Genomic DNA, 20730 nt, shown 5'->3' with positions numbered 1-20730 from the left:
TACCCAAAACATACGGATTACATTTCCTTTAAACACACATGGGCTTAAAAATTAGGAGGGAAAGTGCTTGTCCAATGTTTTTTGGTTTTGCAGAACACAAAACATTTGTGGAAGACTTTGGAGTTACAGAGTTTGCCAAACCTCAAACCAAAACATGTTCAGGTTTGTTGATCTCAATCCCTCCTAGTACAATCCAGAGGCTCAAGAAGAGGGGAATGAGAGGAAAGATGGGGAGGACACAGCCACCCACGACACTCTCCTCAAATGCCTATGAGAGTCTCTCTCAGCCCATAAGCCTCTCACACTCAGAACCATCCGAGTGTGGCCCCCTGGCTGACAGCTATGTCCTCTGAAGCATAGAAAAGAGTGCTTGAGGGACCTGTGGCTGAGCATACTAGCTTCCCATTTTTCATATGTTGATGTAAAGAGACATCTGGCCGGGTGCGGTGGCTCATGCCTGTAATCCCAGCACTTTGGGAGGCCGAGGTGGGTGGATCACGAGGTCAGGAGTTTCAGACCAGGCTGGCCAACGTGGTGAAACCTTGTCTCTAGTAAAAATACAAAAATTAGCTGGGCATGGTGGCGCGTGCCTGTAATCCCAGCTACTGGGGGCGCTGAGGCAGGAGGATCGCTTGAATCTGGGAGGTGGAGGTTGCAGTGAGCCGAAATCATGCCACTGCACTTCAGCCTGGGCAACAGAGCGAGACTCTGTCTCAAAGAAGAAAAAGAAAACAAACAAACAAACAACAACAACAACAACACAAAACAGAGATATCCATGGAGAAGTCCTCCTGGCTTCTAGCCCCATCCCTTTCTCATTCCTCTCAATGGGAACCAGAATGACTGATCTGATTCATGAGTCTGGAGGAAGGAACCCCCCAGATTCTTGCCTGCTTGCCTGCAGAACATACATTCCTAGCTGTCTTTTCATTATGTGGAAAGTCTAGCAGAGGAGGCCTACATTTCTGGGGCATCAGCTTATTTCAGGGGAGTTCAAGCCAGCTCATTCAGCCTTCTCGCTTATGCCACAACCCCCAAACACCTTTATCTATAGTAAAAATGGTATTCTGGTCTCCATGGCATTAGGCTCCTGTGCCTTCCACAGAATAGATTCTGAGCTTGGGTGAAACAAGAGGTGATATTCATTGGACTGTGTAAGACCCCAAGGGGAGCCCCAGTGAGTCCACATTTCAGTCCTGTGGTGCCACCATCATTAGAGCCTATTGTAGTTCTCCCTGCTTCTTTAGGAAGTGTCAGGTAAGAAGCATAGGAAGGTCTCTACCCTTCAGACTTGACTTATGGAACTGCTACTTTCTATTACCAAGTAATTAAGCCCCTGATGAGAAGTCTTCACTGGGAGCATGCATGCATGTGTGTGTGTGTGTGTGTGAATGTTGAGTGTGCGTATGTGTAAGTAAACCTGTATATGTGTGAGTGTGTGTCTATGTGTGTATGTATAAATATTGTAAGTATTCATATATGTGTGAATGTGTGTGTGTGTGCAAGTATAAGTATACCTATATATGTGTGAGTGTGTGTGTGTGTGAGAGAGAGAGAGAGAGACAGGAGTAGGTGTACGTGTGTGTTCACGTTGTGGGGAAGCATAGCAGATGGCCATTTATTCTGGAGTGAAATCACTGACAGATTTTGCTTCCAGGCATTGTCTCTGCAATAGGAGGGAAATTGTTTTATTTTCTTTTTTCTAAGTTGTTTCTACTTCTAGATTTCTTAGAAATTGTGTGGCCCAAATCTGGTTTTGGGTTTGTGTGTGGGATGGGGGCAGTGTTCACCTATTATCAGGCCTATAGCTGTCAGGCACAATATCCAGGGTTGCCTCTGGGAGATTTCTCTTACTGGGGGAGACAGTAACACTTGCCTGTTTTCAGGGAGAAATAGCTTTTCTCAGCTTGAGATTTTTTTTTTTTTTTTTTTTGGTCTTGTGCTCTGTGTTCCTGGGCTCTGCCCCCTACTAGAATATAAGCTCCTGGAAGACTGGGACTGTACCTATTGCAGGTTTCTGTTCTTGTATTTTTTTTCCATGGTGCCAGGAATAGAGAATAAAACAATAATTTTTCATTTAGCTACAAAACAGTAAAAAGGTGTTGATGAATGGCACAGAAATTAAAAATCAGGAGCTCTAGAGAAAGAAAGCCCTATCCCAGCCAGGGGGAAATCAGGTAGGTCAGCAGTGAGGAGCTAGTTTTGAACACCACATAAGGAGGGAAGAAGGAGCAAATCTCTAAATAGGCTTAGTTTAAAGATTAATGGCAATTGTGATTAAAATCGGAGACTGATCACTGCTGTAAGACATTGACTTAGCCTAACTGTAGATTAGACACACACACCCTTGAGACCCTCTGATCTGGCTCTGGGTAGCTGGGGCATGTCTGTGTGTTCTGGCTCCCTGGAGAAAGATACCTAGCAATTTTCAGTGCCTGCGAGCTTCAGGAAAGAAGTGGTTCCCAGAGACTGAGCTAAAGCAGAATGAGGTTTGGTTGAGAAAGGACACCCAGTAGTGAACCAAGAGGTAAAATTATGTCTTTGAGGATGGCCACCCCAATGGGGAACCTGCACCAAGGAGAAGACAAAGATCCTGAAGCTAAAGAGGAGCAAGAGTCTTTGCACTGGGTCTAATTGTTGAGAAGCACCTATGGGAGGTGCATGTGCACACATACCTGGAGAGTCCACTGTGCTCAGCTAGAGGGAGCATGACAACTGCCAAGACCCTGCACATGAAAGAGATAACCAAAGAAGTGGAAAGAAAGAGACTGCATCTTTCATCCCACATCTGATGTGAAAACTTCTTCCTATCAAGCCACCCTTGATAGGGTGGCTGCCAAGATTTTACAGAAAGCACAAGTCAGCTTGGGAAATTTTATATAATAATTCTCAGGGACTTCCTCCAAAGCAAACACATACATAAAAATGAGATTATTAAGGTTGTGGTCTGTCTGAGTAGTGAAGGGTTCTATGAACTTGTCTTAAAAGTGCTATGGAGTGAAAGACTCTGGGATTTCCTCTGACGGAGCCTTCATCCTGTCTGTGACCTTGGGCTTTACCCTTACTCCTAGCCTCCATTGCATCTAGTACAGTTGCAGGTGGGACTGTCCCATCTGACACAGTTTCCTCCAGATATTTCCAGCTGGTATGACACCCCAAAGCCACTGCTGTTGGTCCCATGATAGGGCCCAAGTGGAATGGCCCTTCTGTAGCCCAGGGAATTGGTACAACTTTTTAGGAGGGTATGTTTTTCTCTTTCAAATCCACCATTGGAAGCCTGAGCCAGAAACTCAAATTCTATAACTTAGAAACTGTCAGAAAGGAGCCAGTGGCAGGCTCTGTATCACAAGGAAGTTGTTTTATATGGGTAAGTAGTTTTAATGAATTGCCCCTCACTGAAGAAACAATAGGGCTTGCAGGATGAGGTGCAAGAAGAAATCTGAGTCTCAGTTCATTCTTGGAGTGTTTGCAGCCAGCAGTGCTGTTTGCTGGGAATGTGGCTGGTGGCAGTCCTTCTTGGTGCCTAGTGTCCTTTTACATAACATGTCAGAGGATGCTGATCTAAGACTGGTGCCACTCACTGCATTACGGGAATGGATATATTTGCTCACTGAAAGAGAATGTTTAATGAGGTTGATACTTAACCTGAGAGAAATAATTTCTGTCTAGTGGAGGTGGAGAAAATATCTGGGAGTAACGAACTTTCCCATGACCCCCTCTTCAGCAGCTGCTGTCCCATGGCCATGTTTATAAAGAACCACCTCTCTTGGGCACAAATAGGTGTCCCCTGTTGGAGGGCCAGCCCCTTCTCACAACACCCAATGGAAGGTGGAATGTAAGATGAGGAATCAAAGTGCCTAATATTAGCAGAAGGAAAAGAAGGGACGAGGAAAAGTAGGCTAGGAATTAATCCCAGGGCCTGTTTGTTTTTGCTGAAATCTGAAACAACTTGTCATTAGGGGTGGGAGGAGAAAGGGTATACAGAGTATCTCAGTTAAAATTTGCTACTAGAGCTCTCTATTATAACCAAGTAACTCAAATCTTATCTATACCTTTATCTATTAAGTTAAACATAGAAAATTACTGTATTTATAGGTCAAAAATGGCAAAATGCTAGCAATTTCATACAGTTTAACCTCTTATATTTATTGTTAGCCATTCAAGTCATAAGTATACAAGCAATAGTAACAATTATTTCACAGAGTATCTGTGGTCCAAGTTGTCCATTTTTATCTCCAAGTTGATGACGTCAATGCACTATTTCCCATTTTACTGATGGTAAGACTGAACACTATGAGGTATTAGCTTTCAGAATTTGTAAATCCAGCTAATGACAGTGTACAGAGAATGGTTTCACTCTCTTCTGCTAGGCGTAGCTTGCTAGTTAACAGAAATTGTATCTTTGTCCACCTCTGGCTCCCTGTCACTCCTGAAGACTCATGTAGTGAGCTTAGAGCCAGTGAACTGACCACTTGTCTTTAATTCAACCAGCATGACATCTCAAGTGTCTATCTCACTTTCAATTTCTATATTTTCATTTGGTTTCCCTAAAGCCATTGGGTATATTTGTCCAGCCAATCTCTTTCTACTCTTTCCTGGCACTCTTACCAGCCCCCACAAATTTTGCAAACCCTTTTGTTATCCCTGGCATGGGTGGCTTATGCCATTTAGCAGATCTATGGAAGTAATCAATGCTGGACACTCCAGCAGGCACTACTGCATCTACAATTCAAGGTAGCTGGCCCTGTGCTGGATTCTGGCAGATGATCCAGCTGGACTCCTGCTTTTCATGCAGGCCATAGCTGTTTATCATATTCTTTGGCTTGTAGTCTTTTATCCAGTACTTAACATTTTTTCTGCCTTATTTGTTCGCCCTCCCTTGTCATGAGCCTTTTCCACCATTGTCCTCTTGGCTGTGTGGCCTTGCCAGAGAAAATTGGCGATCATTTTGTTATCTGTGGCTTTTGCCCAGGGATGGTGTCATCGAAGAGAGAGACGTCTTTTTAATGGCTAACATATTGGAGTCTGAAATATCTGCAAGATAATGAGGCCTAGAGGGACTTGAGGGACACGTTTTTGTTTCTTTGAGAAGACAACGAAAAATGGAATTAGGTACCATACAGCTCCCTCCACATTTAATCCAGAGCCAGAGGGCTGACAGAACTTTGGATTTCAGTGAAGTAAGAGTATATTCTTCTATTATAGGTTACAGTCTGAGGAGAATGATTGTAATTCTTTTGCTTGAGTTAGACCAATGGTCCTCAAACTTTCATTATGTTTTCTCTCTTTTTTTGATACATTTTGTCTTTAATCAGTCTGCATTTATTAAATCACAGTTAGGAGGAAGTATTATGATTATCTCCGTTTTACAGATAGGCAGACTTAGAAATGAAGAGGTTATATAACTTGGCAAAGGTTGCACTAATAGTCAGCAGGGTAGCAGTTTGAAGCCAGGTAATCTAGCCCCAGAGCCTGTGCTCTTAACCATTATGCTATTTTGTCCCTCATGTGATTTTAGCATTACTGAATTAAAGTTAGACAATTTCAGTCAAATGCAAAGAAACTTAATATTCTAGTTAGCCAACTTTGTATGATCATGGGTTATTACTACACTTATTGAGTCAATGAAAACTCTTTATGGACTGCCATTACTGCTGATTCATACTCCAAGGGAGGACAGGGTTCTTAAGTTGGGAATCACTTGGTAAGGAGCAATTTTAACTCAACTCCAGGCATCTGTCCATTGGACACTTGTTCTCCCAAACCATTGCAAGGCACATTAATGACAGCTACTTCATCATGTAGATATACTTATGGTACTATTTAACACCAAGTTTTGAATGATGGTTAGGTTTTTAGTCAATTTGCACACCTCTGCTGGGAGGTCTTTTAGAATATCCCTGGACAATAACATTCCTGAGTAATCTGGATATTTTGATCTGAGTAATTCTATTTCAGATCCAGTGAAGGAGAAAGAAGTATGGAAGGTTTGGCCTTACCTAAACCAAGCAAGAAAATCTATGAATGTTGAGATGTGATAATTATATCGGAAGGAACAGTATATTCTAGTTATATGTCCTTTCAAATACTAGAAGGGAAAAGAAAGGGGATCAGAGGCATAGCACCACCCACGGGACAAAATCTAAGCACCTATCATGGAATAAATGCTCATGGTGTCTACTGCCCTTCTCCCATTCTGTACCCTAGGCTCCAGTCACCCTGAACTATGTCCCCAAAACATGCCTTCTCTTGCATACCTCCAAGTCTTTGCACATACTGTTAAGTCTACTAGAAAAACTTTTACTGACTCTTTTCTGGATGGAAAACTGCTGATTACTCTTTAATAGTAAGCTTAAATAACTGGCCTTTTGTGGAATCTTCCTTGACTTTTTCAGGTATATTAAGTGATTCTTGCCCAATATTCCATGGCATCTTGGCATACATGCCTTCAGTGTAACATTTACTGCATAGTTCAGAAACTAGTCATTTATATCTTGTTCCTTTTTTAAAAAACAAGACAGTCATAAAGGGTAGAGACCCTGTGTCTTTTCTGTCTTTATATTTCCTGAACTTAGTATTATAAGTATTTTTTTCTGGTTGGATAATTCTCTTATTACTTCAAGACCTCTGTCTCAGTAGGCTTCCCTTAGTCCTTTTCTGTCTTCTACTGAGAAGACCAATGGCCTTATCAACCTATAGCATATGTTGCCTTTGTTACCAGTGTCACCAGCAAATAGTATGGGGAAGAGTAAAAATTAAGGAAGTCAGAACTAAAGAGAAAATAAACAAAGGAAACATTAAAAAGCAACTCCCTATCTCAAGACAAAAGAAAAGCAGAAATGTGCATTGGAGTGCTACCAAGTAGGGTCATGAAATTTATTATAATTATTGTTGTACTTATCAAATATTTGCTGAACTTTGAAGGAATGATACTGCCATCTTTTTTGGATTGAAAATGTTGCAAGGATGTTTTTTTCTGTAGTCTGACTATTTTTTCCAAATAAATTGATTTCAAGGCATCATCAATTTGCAAAAGAGGTCCTTGGCTTGCTTTCTCTTCTTCCTCTTTCTCCTTCTCTTCAGCACATTCTGTTGGTTTGGCTAGTGAGCAGCCTGAAAAGCCTAAAGAGAAGAGGCCTGGAAACCAGAGAGGTGATTACAGCCAAAGCACTGAACAAAGGTGGTTTGGATACGGCCTATGTTGTCAATGGAGCTAACAGGGAAAAAATGAGCAAGAGGGGGACACTTGCCAATTTGACCGTCTCTGATTGGAAATCTCAGAGATGACATCAGGTCTCTGGTGTTCAGCAGACCTGAGAGGCTCACCATGTGGAACACGTTAATGGCATACCATTACCTAGGACTGCTTTTTTCACCCGTTAGACAATGAATTCACTTTTAAAAACTTGGAGATAAAATTTTACAAAACTAGGGTAAAATGATGACAAATGAGTAAACAATGTGTAGCACAGGGTAAATTTTGACTAGACATCCAACTGGCTGAAGATGTTAACAGGTGGTTGGCAAGAACTCTCAAAAGAAAAGATGGGAGGTGAAATGACTCACCCCTGCAAGGGAACTCAGACTCTGCTGAAGCTCAGAAGTTCTATGGCTGGAATGGAAAAAGACAAGGAAAATGCAAACCTCTCTGAACCTGAAGTTAATAAAGGCACAATTGCAATCAGCTATAGAAACAATTCCCAAATCTCTAATACTGGAGGATCTCTTCTGTCTTCAGATACTTTATTTTACACCAAGTTGTGTTCCTAAGTTTTAGGCTTAGAAAAATGAATGCTTGTTAAAGTGTAAGAATGACTCAGCAATAAAGCATTCATTCTTCTACTTATTAATTCAATGCATATCATTTGAGATCTTATCCTGTAACCAGCACTGTGCTAGAAAACTGGGCATAGAAGAACATGGGACCTAAGCCCTTGAGATGCGACCATACTAGTGGTGGAGAGAGGTGAATTGTTTAATCTTGCCATGGCACTACACCAAATATTGATATATAGAACTAGTACCTTCTAATAATTAGATCTATCCAATGAAGCATAATAGGGTTGAGGACAAATAAAACAGGTAGAATATGGTAAATAAATAGGATTAATTTTTCTAAAAAACAATACACACTGAATACATAAATAAAATCAATAATATAAATCTATGAGACCAATATTATTCTCTGTAGTATAATATATATTATAGGATCATTTCTATTATAGAATAATTTATATATATGCTATGTAGGATATATTTATAAGACATAGATCCACTGTGGATTAATAAGACATGGTTAGGCATGTATGGTCTTAGCCATTATTTTTTTGGGAGCCATAACCCTCCCCACACAATTCCACTACCAAACTGATCCTTGCTGTGACAGACCCCTGGATGGATTACATATGTGTCCATAGGTGGCATGTTGTTCTTTATGTTCGTTAGCTAAGGAAGGTCTCCCTGCTGAGGATGTGGCAGGTGGACTCCTTGTGGGAAATGCCTGTCACTCTCACTATTTACTTATTGGTAATGGAACCAGAGGGTGAAAGTTATATCAGATCAATCAAAAAACTGAAAATTTTCCTGGGGATATATATATATCAACAGAGGTGGATAACCATTCAAGATGGTGTCATAAGAGTTATAGTAGATGACATCCAAGATTCTTCCTACATTTAAAATCTGTGATTTTACAACTCAGTTCTTTTATTTGGATTTTAGATTTGAATTCATGAGTAAATAGTCACTATTCTATATAGAGTTAACTGCTTAAATAAAATAAAACTATTAACACTTTTGTCACAGTCTTCTTGCCTATTATGAAAATGAAACTGCTATGGTTTGAATATGTCCCCCAAAGTTTATGTGTTCCAAACTTAATCTGCAATACAACAGTGTTAAGAGCTGGGACCTTTAAGAGGTGATTAGGCTCTGAGAGCTGTGCCCCATGAATGGCTAATTAACACAGGAGTGTGTTCCTGATGAAAGAATAAGTTTGGTGCCTTTCTCTCTTGCTCTTGCCCTCTCTTGACCTTCCATCTTTCACCATGTATGACTCAGCACAAAGGCCCCTACCAGGTGCCAGCACCTTGCTCTTGGACTTCTCAGCCTCCAGAACTGTGAGCCAAATAAACTTTATTGTTTATAAATTACCTAGCATATGGTAGGTTATAGCAGCACAAAATGAACTAGGATAGAAAATGAAGTTCATTTTCTATTTATTCAACAAATAAAATATTGGCAGTGTATCAGTATATTATTGCAATTTCATAGTCTTCCAGCACTTCATTATGAACTGAGAAGGGACTGTTCTTTGTCCTTGAGCTAATATTTTGTCCTCATCATCAGTACATGTTCCTGGGAAGAATGAACTAGGAGGTGGAACAATAAAGACTCTGCCATTTTCAGTGAGCCTCCTGTGCCATTAAAGGGAATCCTAAGATATTCTGGTGGGTGGCCAACATTCCAAAACAAAGCAGTAAGACCTAAGCCTGGCCTATCTATTTCTTCTATCCATCCAGGCTCAGTGTGGCTTTATCTGCCTATCCCCTTATTATTCTGAACTCCCTAATTGCCTGGGCTCTTTCTCTCCACAAATAGTTTCATGTACTGTATTCAACATTAATGTAGAGTGACTATGTGGAGATGTCTCCTATTCCTACTTCTAACAGATTAACAGCTAATAAACACCATGTAACACTCTCTTCTCTGAACCTCTTCTTAAAATACAGAGTTTGGTTTGCCAACATTGGTGTATTTAAAGCCTCCAAGATTCCAGGGAAGACTTTAGAAAGTTAACTGTGCAAGTGAGGCCTGTTCAGAGAGGAAATTTTCCAACACAAAGAGTCAATCAGCGTATCAGCAGCTCATCTGAGAAGAACCTCAGGGTATCCTATAGTTGTTGATAAGTAAAGGATATTTGTTCTCACCTAAAATAAAATTTCTTTATTCTTGTTGTGTAAGGCTGAAGAGAACTCTGGAAATACATTACCAAGAAAGAAACACAGGCAGCAGAAGTTTCATCTCAAAAGGGGAAGCTAATCCATTTCAGGAAGGGATGCCATACCACCCACCTTCCAGTGACCTTGCAATGAAAAGATTTATGCCATCTGCTCTTTCCTATTCTCCTCCCACCTTTCTCACAGGTCCCACACTTCTCCTCTCTCTGTTTAGTTAAGTGAAGCAGTTTTTTTTTTAAAGAAAGATCAATAATTAGAAGCTGTGTTCAAAGCTTCAAACAAAGCCCCAGCTGATATTTTGTTTTGAAGGTATGGATATCATCAAGAATATGTCTGAGATAACCTCAATAATCATGTGAAAATGATGTATATCAGCACTTGCATATGTGTTACAGACATAGTTAATTGAAGGGTAAAAAGACAGTATGCACATAGTCCAATTTATGGAATTTCTAATACAAATGAACCAGGAGCCTTAAAGGAATGTACTCGTAAAATGTTGGATACTTCCTGAACTCTGACAGTTTGTGATGGCCAAAGACCAGATTGATTATTAGGTTACTAAAATGCAGATGAATATTTGGAGAAATGTATTAGTCTTTTTGCCTGAGCCATAATTTTTGAGACAAAGCCCTTTCTTTATCTTCAGGTAGGTGTTTCTTATTGCAGCAGAAACCCAAGTCTATTTCACTGCTTACCTCTCCTTTTATTTCTGTTGCCCTATTCATCTCTGTTGATTTAAGAAGCCTTTAAAACCACAGCAGTTTGACAGTTCCATTCATTCTGTACATACCCAAGGTGAGGAGTTGACTCTCGGTCAGGCTGTGTCAGTGCAGTGTGGTAATGATGATGACATTGTTCTGTGCTAGAGAAGCAGTCAATGTTACTTTCTGCACAACTGTACTCATGATATTAGTGGCCTTGACCTTTAATACTTACCATGCTTTTTTTCCTGCAGACCAAGCCTCCTTTAAAGGAGGGTCAGAATAAAATTCCATCATAGTTGTAGATTTGCTTGCAAATGATCTGAATTGGGTTAATTTGTTATTCCCCCTGCAGTCCAGCATCATTGTACCTTGAGTTTTTTCACCCGAATTTACCCTGATGGTGGTAGCTCTTAGTATCTATGTTTTTATTACCTGTTTGACAGTCCACCTCTGGATCTCTGAAAAGTCAATGCATTTCTTGAAATTATTTATGACTTCCTTTGCTGGCTTTTCTCTTGTCAGAACTGGACTTGAAGCCATCATGGAGACATATGCATTCTGGAGACCTCCTGTGCGCACACTCACCTTCGAAGACTTCACCACCATGCAGAAGCAGCAAGGTAAAGTCCTGGAGCAAGGCCTCTGCTTAGTGATAGGGCCAGGGACAGAGTGGGAGCTCAACCGAATATAGCACATCTGGCCTCAGGCCAAGATATGGGTTATACCAATTCTCCTGGAATGAAGAGAACTCAGGAGCTCTGTAAATAACCAAAGCATCACCACTTGGGTAAACAAGCTGGTCCAAAGGCAGCATTTCATCTGGCACTCAAAATGCTCTCTCCCTTCCTAAGAGTGCAGTTATATATTTATAATGATGATGGTATTATTATTAATATTGCTAAGCATTCACATATGCCTTGGTATTTGAAGAGTTTTTTTAATAACTTCATTTATTCCTCATGGTAGCCTTCTCAGTTTTCTTAGAATAAGAAAAGTTTCGTGATGAGCAAAATCTTAGCTCTGGACAATGGGAATAAATTGTATCAGGTCTCCAGGTGAGGAATGGGCTGCTGCAAGCCTATCTGGACCTTGCAACTTGTGTTCTTTCCTTTTTTGCTTATATAAAACAACACCCCTCTCAGTTGGTGGAATAAGTAGACTTTCCCCCCTACTGCTTTGAACTCTGTGCTTTTTATCCAATTTATAATTTTTCTTTCCTCGCAGCTCAGGTTGGGAAACCTGTGGCCAGATGGGTTGTGACTTATTTCAAATTTTCTCAGTCTTGTCTGTAGCTTTCCCAGGCATAGCACCCATATATTATATTTAACTTTCCCTTTTCAGGGAAGCTTCTAACATTTTGCACACTGAATTAGGTTTGTAACCTAAATTGCTGAAATCTGTCAGGTTTTAAGATGAGTGTAGTGATTAAAAGCATAGACTCTGGAGTTAGACTAGGTCTAGGCTAGGCTCTTATCACTGATCCTTTCTAGCTTTGTGACCTTGGTCAAGTCCCTCAACTTTTCTGACACCCAGTTTTATCGTCTGCATTATATGGAAAAGTAGAATCAAATAGAATTCTTGAATTAAATGAGATAGTGCATTTAAAATCATAGTAAGCATTTAATACAACTAGTTATCATTGTCTTCATCATCCTCATTATCTTCACCTTCAAGGCCCTTATGTCCCTGTATGTAGACATTTAAGCAAAGTTGTGTCAGGACCAAGGAATATTGCCTTTCTGATGACTAATTATTTAAAACATGATTAGACTATTCATTTTCACAGCGATCTGGTGAAGTAAGTGATCCAGAATTTCCATCTCTTTTATATATTCCTCCCTACAAAGCTGTGATTAGAAGCAGAGTCGATAGTTATTCAAGGTGTCACCATGGCTTTGAGGCCCTCACGGATGGCCATTAAGAGACAGGGGCTTAAAGAGACTCAGGAAAATCTAGGCCCCTGTCTTTGATGGTCATGAATTCTCTACATTGAGGCAATTTACTTCTATTCCTGCATGCCAGTATTCTCACCTACAAAAGAGGGATAATTTTTTGGTGTGAGGAAATTTATATAAACATGCTGTGTATACAAAAATGTGTCATTGATTTGATTTAGTTCTGTGGTGGCTTCTTTGCTTCTCTGCCCTTGCTTTACTCGTTGCCTTTCCAAGCTCTAGCTAAGCAGGAGTTTGTATCATGGAGGCTGGTCGGAGAAGATTGGCAGGGATATTGCCAGTTCCAGAGGGCAGGCATTAATGGCAACAATTGTGTTCAGTGCTGTATCCCCAAGATCTACAGGGCCTGGCACCCAGTACGTACCCAATGAATAGTGAATGGGATCACTTGCTGGCACTGTGGCTCAGGTGGGCAGAGCCACTCTCAAACTTCATCTTGGAGCACAACCACCTAATATGTACGTAGACATGGATAAGGAGTGATCATTGAGGGACGCCATTGGGCAGGCACAGACATAGGAAGCTTGCATGGGTTACTTAGACGTGCAGCATAGCAGGCTTCATGGTACTTATACTAAAAATTTACCAGTATGAAGGGTTATTATTGACATTTTGAAAACAATGGTTTCAAATAAACTGAACTTTCAAAACACTTCAGTGACCCTCACTTTTATCGGAAGAGAAGAAAGAACTTGAATTATTGGATACATATGGTGATGGGATGGGGTTAGAGAAAAAGCCAGGACTCTATTAAATAGTTTAATTGGAATATATTTTTGAAATATCCATTGAAGTTGATCCAGATTCTCATTATTAAAAAATATGTGGCTTGGTTTCTTGACGTTAACAAAGGATGTAAAACCAACAACACCCATCCCCTCTTCCCTTAAGAACTAAGAGTTTCAGTGACTCTGGACAGTATCATAAATGAAGAGAAGAGACACAGCCATGCATGCTGAACTGCTTTGCATCTTAGAAGGAATAGAGAGGAATGAGCTTCTAGTGGAAACTGCAGTGGTAGGCTATTTTTTACAGCAATTCCCTTTTAATGAGGTGAGTATTGGCAGTGTTTGCACCAAACCTAAGATTGGTGCCAAATATTGACTGACTTATCCAATTGTCCATATTACCTCATTGTTTCAGCATATGAGTATCTGTCATGTCACATAGCAGTCCTAGACAGTTTTGTGCTGCTACTGGTGAGGGTGGATCTGTCTTTCTGCATAGATGAGGTTAAGAATGCTTTTTTTCATCCTGCCTTTGCTGCCATCTTTTATTTCTCTTGTCATTAAGACTCATCTGCTGATAAAACTTCGAAGAAAGCACTTAGGTAAATTCTCCACAGTTTTGCAAAAATTTAAATCTTTTTATTTTTAAAATCACATTGAATGGAGTATTGTAAATAGTTGTTTTAGGGAGAAGAATGCATGAGATTCATTATCTTCTGCCTTTGACACAAAAAAGAAACTGAGGCATGACACAGTCTAGTACAGGGGTGTCCAGTGTTTTGGCTTCCTTGCACCACATTGGAAGAAGAAAAATCGTCTTGGGCCACACATGAAATATACTAAAACTAATGATAGCTGAGGAGCTAAAAAAACTACAAAAAATCTCATAATGTTTTAAGAAAGTTTACAAATTTGTGTTGAGCTGCATTCAAAGCTATTCTTGGCTGCATGCAGCCCTTGGGCCATGGGTTGGACAAGTCTGGTCTAGTATCATATCTGTAGTTAAGTGGTGGCAGAGCTAAGTTCAGAGTACCAACGCAGATCTCTTATTTGACAGGACAGTTTCCTTTCCACCAGATTACATTATTTTTCTTATTCTTTCTTACTACAGCTTTAATTTTCCACAAAGATTTTAGTTTGCTCTTCCTATTGATGGTTTTTATTGTTCAACAACTTGAGCATTAACTCTCAATAGGTCAATTTTTTTTTTATAAGTCAAGTATATGGTCTTCAGATGTCTTCAGTTAGACTCAAGGGTGTTTATGTGTTTGGAGAGTCCAGAGAGGCTGGAGGTTCTGGAGATGAAGATTCTACCTCAGGAATGGCTTTTGCCTGAACACTGCTAGTGACAAGGAGCAAATGAACTAACCAGGCAAGTTATGCTTGGAGAAAGTGACTGAGGAAATATAAACATAGAAGGAAAAGGAAATAAGAGTCCAGGTCAGTTATAACTAAATATAATGCAATCCTGTTGTTGTTCTGATGGATATACTTGAATAAAATCTGTGCCTCAACTTCCTCATGTATATAATGGAGCTATTTGAGTGGCCAAAACCGAGAGCTTTATCAGCAGTGACTTCAAGCTATTTGATAACTGTTGTTCTAAAAGGAATCATTCTGGACCAATGACACCAGAACTGCCAACTTTCCATCTGTGGACATGAGGGGATCCACCATTTACAAAAGCTCTCCATTCCCCAAGAGAGTTGGTGGACATCACTACTGAGTTCAGTACCATTGGGTGTTTCAGTGTTTGTCAGGCAGTTAAAGAGTTAGGATTATGAGGGTCTCTGTTGATGATTGAATTTTCATCAGTTTGACTTGTATTAGTTGAGGTTGGTTAGTGAGAGGGATCAGCTACTGATCAAGTCATACAAGTAAGATACTGGGAAAGAAGGACAATTTAGTGGACATGAGCCACTGAACTATGACGTCACTGTAATGATCAAAACATAGCTGGTTTATACAGATCTCATTTATCACTGAGGTGAGGAATAATGCCCATACGTATGGCTTATCACATAGAATTTTTTTAAAGCACTCCCTTTTTAGCTATAGAAGAGCAATATCCTAATTCTGCACTATAATCATGAAGAGCTCCTGATAGGGGGTAGGGAGCATCTCAATTCAATCCATTAAAACAAACAGTAATTGATTACATATTTTGTTTTGTCCCCAAAGTTCCTTATGCTCAGCATGTCCAAAACTGAGTTATCATCTACCTCACAGCCTGGTGCCCTCTCCATGGGGAAGGAGAACACTTGATATCCCGGAAGTTTCCCTCCCTGCCCTACCCCCATGCCCAACCATTACTAAGTTCTTAAATCTGTCCACATCTCTAACCTTCCTTGTTACCATGCCACTCTGCACTGACGTCACCTCTCACTGCATGACCGTAATGTCTTCCATAGTTTCTACATTTTCTTCCAAGCCATTCCTCATGTAGAAATGAGAATCATTTTTTTCAAAACACACATCTTTGCACCTCAACCTTCTATCTCCAGTCTGCTTAAAGCTGCTCAATGGCCACAGTTTACTTTCACCTATGAAAGACATATTCCTTAACATTGTCGCTAGACCTTGCATGTTCTGACTTTTGCTGCCTCACCTCTAAAATAGGGATAATAACAATGAGGATTAATGAATGTAAAGTGCTTAGGAAAGAGCCTAGGATTTACTGAGTGTTCAAAAATGTTCTCTATGATCATCCTCATTATTGCTATTATTACTACTCTAGCTTCAGCCTATATCACCTCCCCTCGTTCTCTCTGTTGTTTCAGCATCACTCATCTTACTTCCCTTTCTCAAACATGGTGTGCTCTTTCCTGCCACGTTGTTCTCTTTCTCTGGAAGGCTCCTTGCTACCCGCTTGCCTTCTTAGTGCTTAGTGCTATCTGTCTTTGAGATCACAGCTTAAATATGACTTCCTTGGGGAAATTCCCTGCCATCCAGAGTAGGCCAAGTATCCTTAAGGTGAGCTCTTGTTTATTTGTGTCATTCTTTCATTAATGTCTCTTATCCACATTTTTCTCACTATTTTTTTCCTGCATGATTAAATCCCTGGATCCAAACACTCCCTGTTGGTTGAGTGTATATTTAGTACTCAAATAGTGATTGAATAAGTGAATAAACTCTGCTAGGTTCTGTATCATAGGGACTAATGTCAATGTGTTTGGCAAACATTAACCAGAGACAACTTTAGGATAAAATTTGAAGGGCACGATGATTAGAAAAGAAAAAAGAAGAAAATAAGTTTTGTAAAGGATAGTGAAGAAAGTACTCAAAATTCTTTTCTTTTCCTTCCTTCCCTCCCTCCCTTTCTTTCTTTCTTTCTCTTTCTTTTTCTTTCTTTCTTTCTTTCTTTCTTTCTTTCTTTCTTTCTTTCTTTCTTTCTTTCCTTCCTTCCTTCCTTCCTTCTTTCCTTCCTTCCTTCCTTCCATCTTTCTTTCTTTCTTTCTTTCTTTCTTTCTTCCTTCCTTCCTTCCTTCCTTCCTTCCTTCCTTTCTTTCTTTCTTTCTTTCTTTCTTTCTTTCTTTCTTTCTTTCTTTCTTTCTTTCTTTCTTTCTTTCTTTCTTTCTTTCCTTCTTCCTTTCTTTCTTCCTATCTTTCTTTTCGACAGAGTTTTGCCCTGTCACCCAGGCTGGAGTGCAGTGGTACCATCTCGGCTCACTGCAACCTCTGCCTCCTGGGTTCAAACAATTCTCCTGCCTCAGCCTCCTGAGTAGCTGGGACTACAGGTGCACACCACCATGCCTGGCTAATTTTTGTATTTTTTTTTTTTTTTTTTTTTTTTTTTGAGACGGAGTCTCGCTCTGTCGCCCAGGCTGGAGTGCAGTGGCGCGATCTCGGCTCACTGCAAGCTCCGCCTCCCGGGTTCACGCCATTCTCCTGCCTCAGCCTCCCGAGTAGCTGGGACTACAGGCGCCCGCTACCACGCCCGGCTAATTTTTTGTATTTTTTGTAGAGACGTGGTTTCACCATGCTGGCCATGCTGAAACTGGTCTCAAACTCCTGACCTGAAGTGATTTGCCCACTTTGGCCTCCCAAAGTGCTGGGATTACAGGCATGAGTCACCACACTTGGCCCCCAAAATTCTTAAGTGAAGATAACAAGATAGTAAGTTGGGAACAATTATTTATGGTCTCAGGAATCCATATGTCAGTGCGTATAATATGAGGAGTGAGTAAAATGACCTTGAAGCTTTAACATTAAGAAGTAAGAGTCACTTGTTCACTCATGCAGTCAATTAACATTAGCATTTCTCATGCTGTCGTGGGTAATGTTAAGTCTTCTTGGGACAGAAATAATGACAAGAATAGTAAATTAAAGTGATACACTTTGAAAGAAATAAACCCAGTAGGAGAAAAAACATGAGTATTACTGTTAGAGAAGACTACAAACTTCACTTAATTCTGGGCATCCTAATGTTATTCCCACAAGATCACACCATTGTTTTTCCTGCTTTTATTTATATATTCTTCCTTTTATGTCTTATCTAACTGCATTTCACAAACCTATCAGAGAATGGCCACTTTGACTTTGATGTCTTTAGACACTCCTCTTTTATCTTCTTACCATTTGTGGTGTTGTAATTGGTTTTTGAAATTACCTTTTTGTTTAGATTTGTGCATTTCTTTCTACTGAACTTTTAGAAAACTTAAAAAAAACCAGCAGCTGTTGTTTTTCTATTCTGTACATTATCTTCCTTATTTGCCAGGGACACTAATATGAAAAAATCATCTTGAAAAGTTGCCAGCATTTTTACTTCATTGTTTAGCCTGTTCTTATTGATCAGAATGAGGCCAGCAACCATTTAAGAGATTATGTATTTTTCTAAAGTAAAGTCACTATCTTATTAGATATTTTTTTACAGAGCTAGATGTCTATTTACGTAGCTGAAATCCCTTGTTCCTACTCATAGGTAATTTATCATGTCTTAGGAAGGAATCATCCATAGCTTCCATTTGACAAAGTGGTTCATAGTCTAGTCCTACCATTCTCATTTTTATTTCTCTCTCTTCCAGCTTTATCTTAATATTCCTACCCCTTCAGATTCATAGTGGAATTACCTATAGAATTAGGGATGTATATCAATTAGGATTCTTACTGTTGTAAATAAAATAAAACCCAAATGGCAAAGCAAAAAAGAAACTCATTGGGTCATGAAACTGAAATGACTCAAATAGCCAGTTTTAGGCAAAGCTTAATGTAGGCACCCATAAAAGATCATCAACTCCATTTCTCAACTTTGCTCTCTATCATCCTGACTTTATTCTCAGTTTCCCCATGGTATAAACATGCTTACCAGAACCCCTGGCCCTACATATTTTGAGGTTTAAATCTGATGGGAAAAGGCATGTACCTTTCTCCTAAGGTTTCTACCAAAATCTCATTGAGTATAATTGTCTTTAATTGAGTCATCTCCATTTTAATTACTGTGGTAGGGGGGAATATGATGCTTTGATTGTCCAGGCCTGAGTCACATGCCTTCCCTGAAGGTAGGGCTGAGGCAGTGAGAGTGGGAGAAAGTGTGTAATAGTGGGAAAACTAGATACTGTTGCCAGAAAGAAGCAGATGAATTCTAAATGAAGATAACAGATGCATGCTGCAGCAAGGAAGGCAGTAAAACAAGTAGGGGAGAAAACAATTAAGTTAATGGAAAGTGAAGAAATGCTGCAGTCCACCTAAGGAATGTGGTAGATGTAAAATAGGACCATCTAAGAAGCGGAGACACTCAGAGCACAGAGTACCAATGTGCAAAATGAGAATTGGATGAATATATTCAAAGCAATTTTAAAGAGAAGGAGTTTAGGTCTGTGCATACCTTTAACTTTTATGGAGAATGATTCACTAGGAGTCTTTCTAAGATTGAAACCACGCAATTCCTATTAGCACTCTAATGTTCATGTTTGCATTATGAGGATGGTACTCATCTCAACTAAGTAATTCTTTTGTTGAGATGAACAGTGCTGTGCTCATTAAACTTTACGATCTCTGGGTTTATTCTCTGGGATCAGTCTATAGGGTGCTGATATTTTACCTCTTACCTGTTTGAAAGCCTCAAAGAAGACTTCTCAAGGATACACAGTGAATCAGCACTCCTCAGAGACAGATGCCATTGAATTATACAAGAGAAGAGTCTGGCTCATGGAACGAAGTAATTACATGGAAATTTATTCTTTACTAGCCTAGATGGGGTTTTGCCTTACTGTTTTTCAATTTTGGGGGAGGAGGGAGAAAAGCACAGAAAAATAAATTGAAAAAGAAACTGTATGTGAAAGCCCTTATATTACAATCTGGAAATGATCAATTTACAGATGCAAAAGTCAGCAGGTTTAGTATTCAGGATTTTCATGGTCACATTTAACTTGTCTTTATGGTAAAAACAAGTATATTCTAGGTTATTGTCCTCATACAGAATTACTGCTAAACGTATCCTTTTTGGTTATTTTGGCCATTAGCCTTGGATATTGGAGCAAGTTAATGTCATATATGAATTTTCATGTGTGTCACCTCATATTGGCCCATGGGTAAAATAGGATGAAGGGAGCTGGTGCTGTAGGAGATTGATCCTACAGATCCTACAGATGCTACAGAACTCCTGAAAGTTTTAAGCTACTTAGGGCATTATATTTTAATCACTTCTCAGAAGTGAATTAAGACCTCTAAGGATAGTGGGAAAAACACCAGTCTAGCTATTTGTGCTCTGTGAATCCCACTTTGCTTCATTTGAGGAAAGATGGAGACACGGGCAGCCATTCTTGTCCTGAACTGGAAGTGAGGGAGGAGGGACAGATAATTCAGAGAGGAACCAGAGTTAGGTTAGCCTTTGGGAATATGGCACAGGTAGGGCCTTAGCTGCTACCTGGCCTAGTGCTCCATCATTCACAGTGATGGAGGTTCCTCTAGCATGTAACAACAAACATGTAGCTGTTGTGACATAATGCTCATCAGGGTGAGGAGAGGCCAAGATGCTTAGCTCCACAGACAGAGGCCAACACCGCAGAGCCATTCTCATTAGAACCCAAGTTCCTTTCTCCTTCCTTCACTCTTCTCTCATAGAAGAGAATAGTTAATGCTTTTGTGCTGGGCTAGGTGCAGTGGCTCACGCCTGTAATCCCAATGCTTTGAGGCTGAGACAGGAGGATTTCTTGAGCCCAGGAGTTTAAGACCAGCCTGAGCAACATAGTGACACCCTATCTCTACTAAAAATTTTTTTTAAAAAAATTAATGCCTATGTGCCAAATACAGTTATGAGCACTTTGTAATGTATACTATTATATCTTACCTATTTCTCAAAACATCTCTACAAAATAGATATTGGCAATTCCTTAAAATGTAAAAGGCTTGGAGTTGCTAACTTGCTAAGGTTCTGTCCTTA

The 20730-nt window shown here is 39.9% G+C and overlaps 1 protein-coding gene across 6 annotated transcripts in view; it reads left to right on the top strand.

Annotated features, from left to right (window-relative positions):
- Positions 1-20730, top strand: part of TBX15 (T-box transcription factor 15) — a 118294-nt gene that overhangs the window by 90978 nt on the left and 6586 nt on the right. For 4 of the 6 annotated variants that reach the window (XM_063599367.1, XM_003806294.8, XM_063599366.1 and 1 more), the window contains one exon: positions 11189-11286. In XM_063599367.1, the coding sequence (XP_063455437.1) occupies positions 11189-11286 (98 nt within the window). Of the gene's footprint in view, positions 1-11188; positions 11287-19407; positions 19507-20730 lie in introns of all 6 variants that reach the window. The other 2 variants (XM_055114442.2, XM_063599353.1) reach the window with 1 other exon arrangement.

Source organism: Pan paniscus, chromosome 1 (genome assembly GCF_029289425.2).
Source record: "Pan paniscus chromosome 1, NHGRI_mPanPan1-v2.0_pri, whole genome shotgun sequence".
NCBI classification, from domain to species: domain Eukaryota; kingdom Metazoa; phylum Chordata; class Mammalia; order Primates; family Hominidae; genus Pan; species Pan paniscus.
The sequence above is the reverse complement of the archived record's forward strand: the minus strand, read 5'-3'. Positions and strand labels throughout refer to the sequence as shown.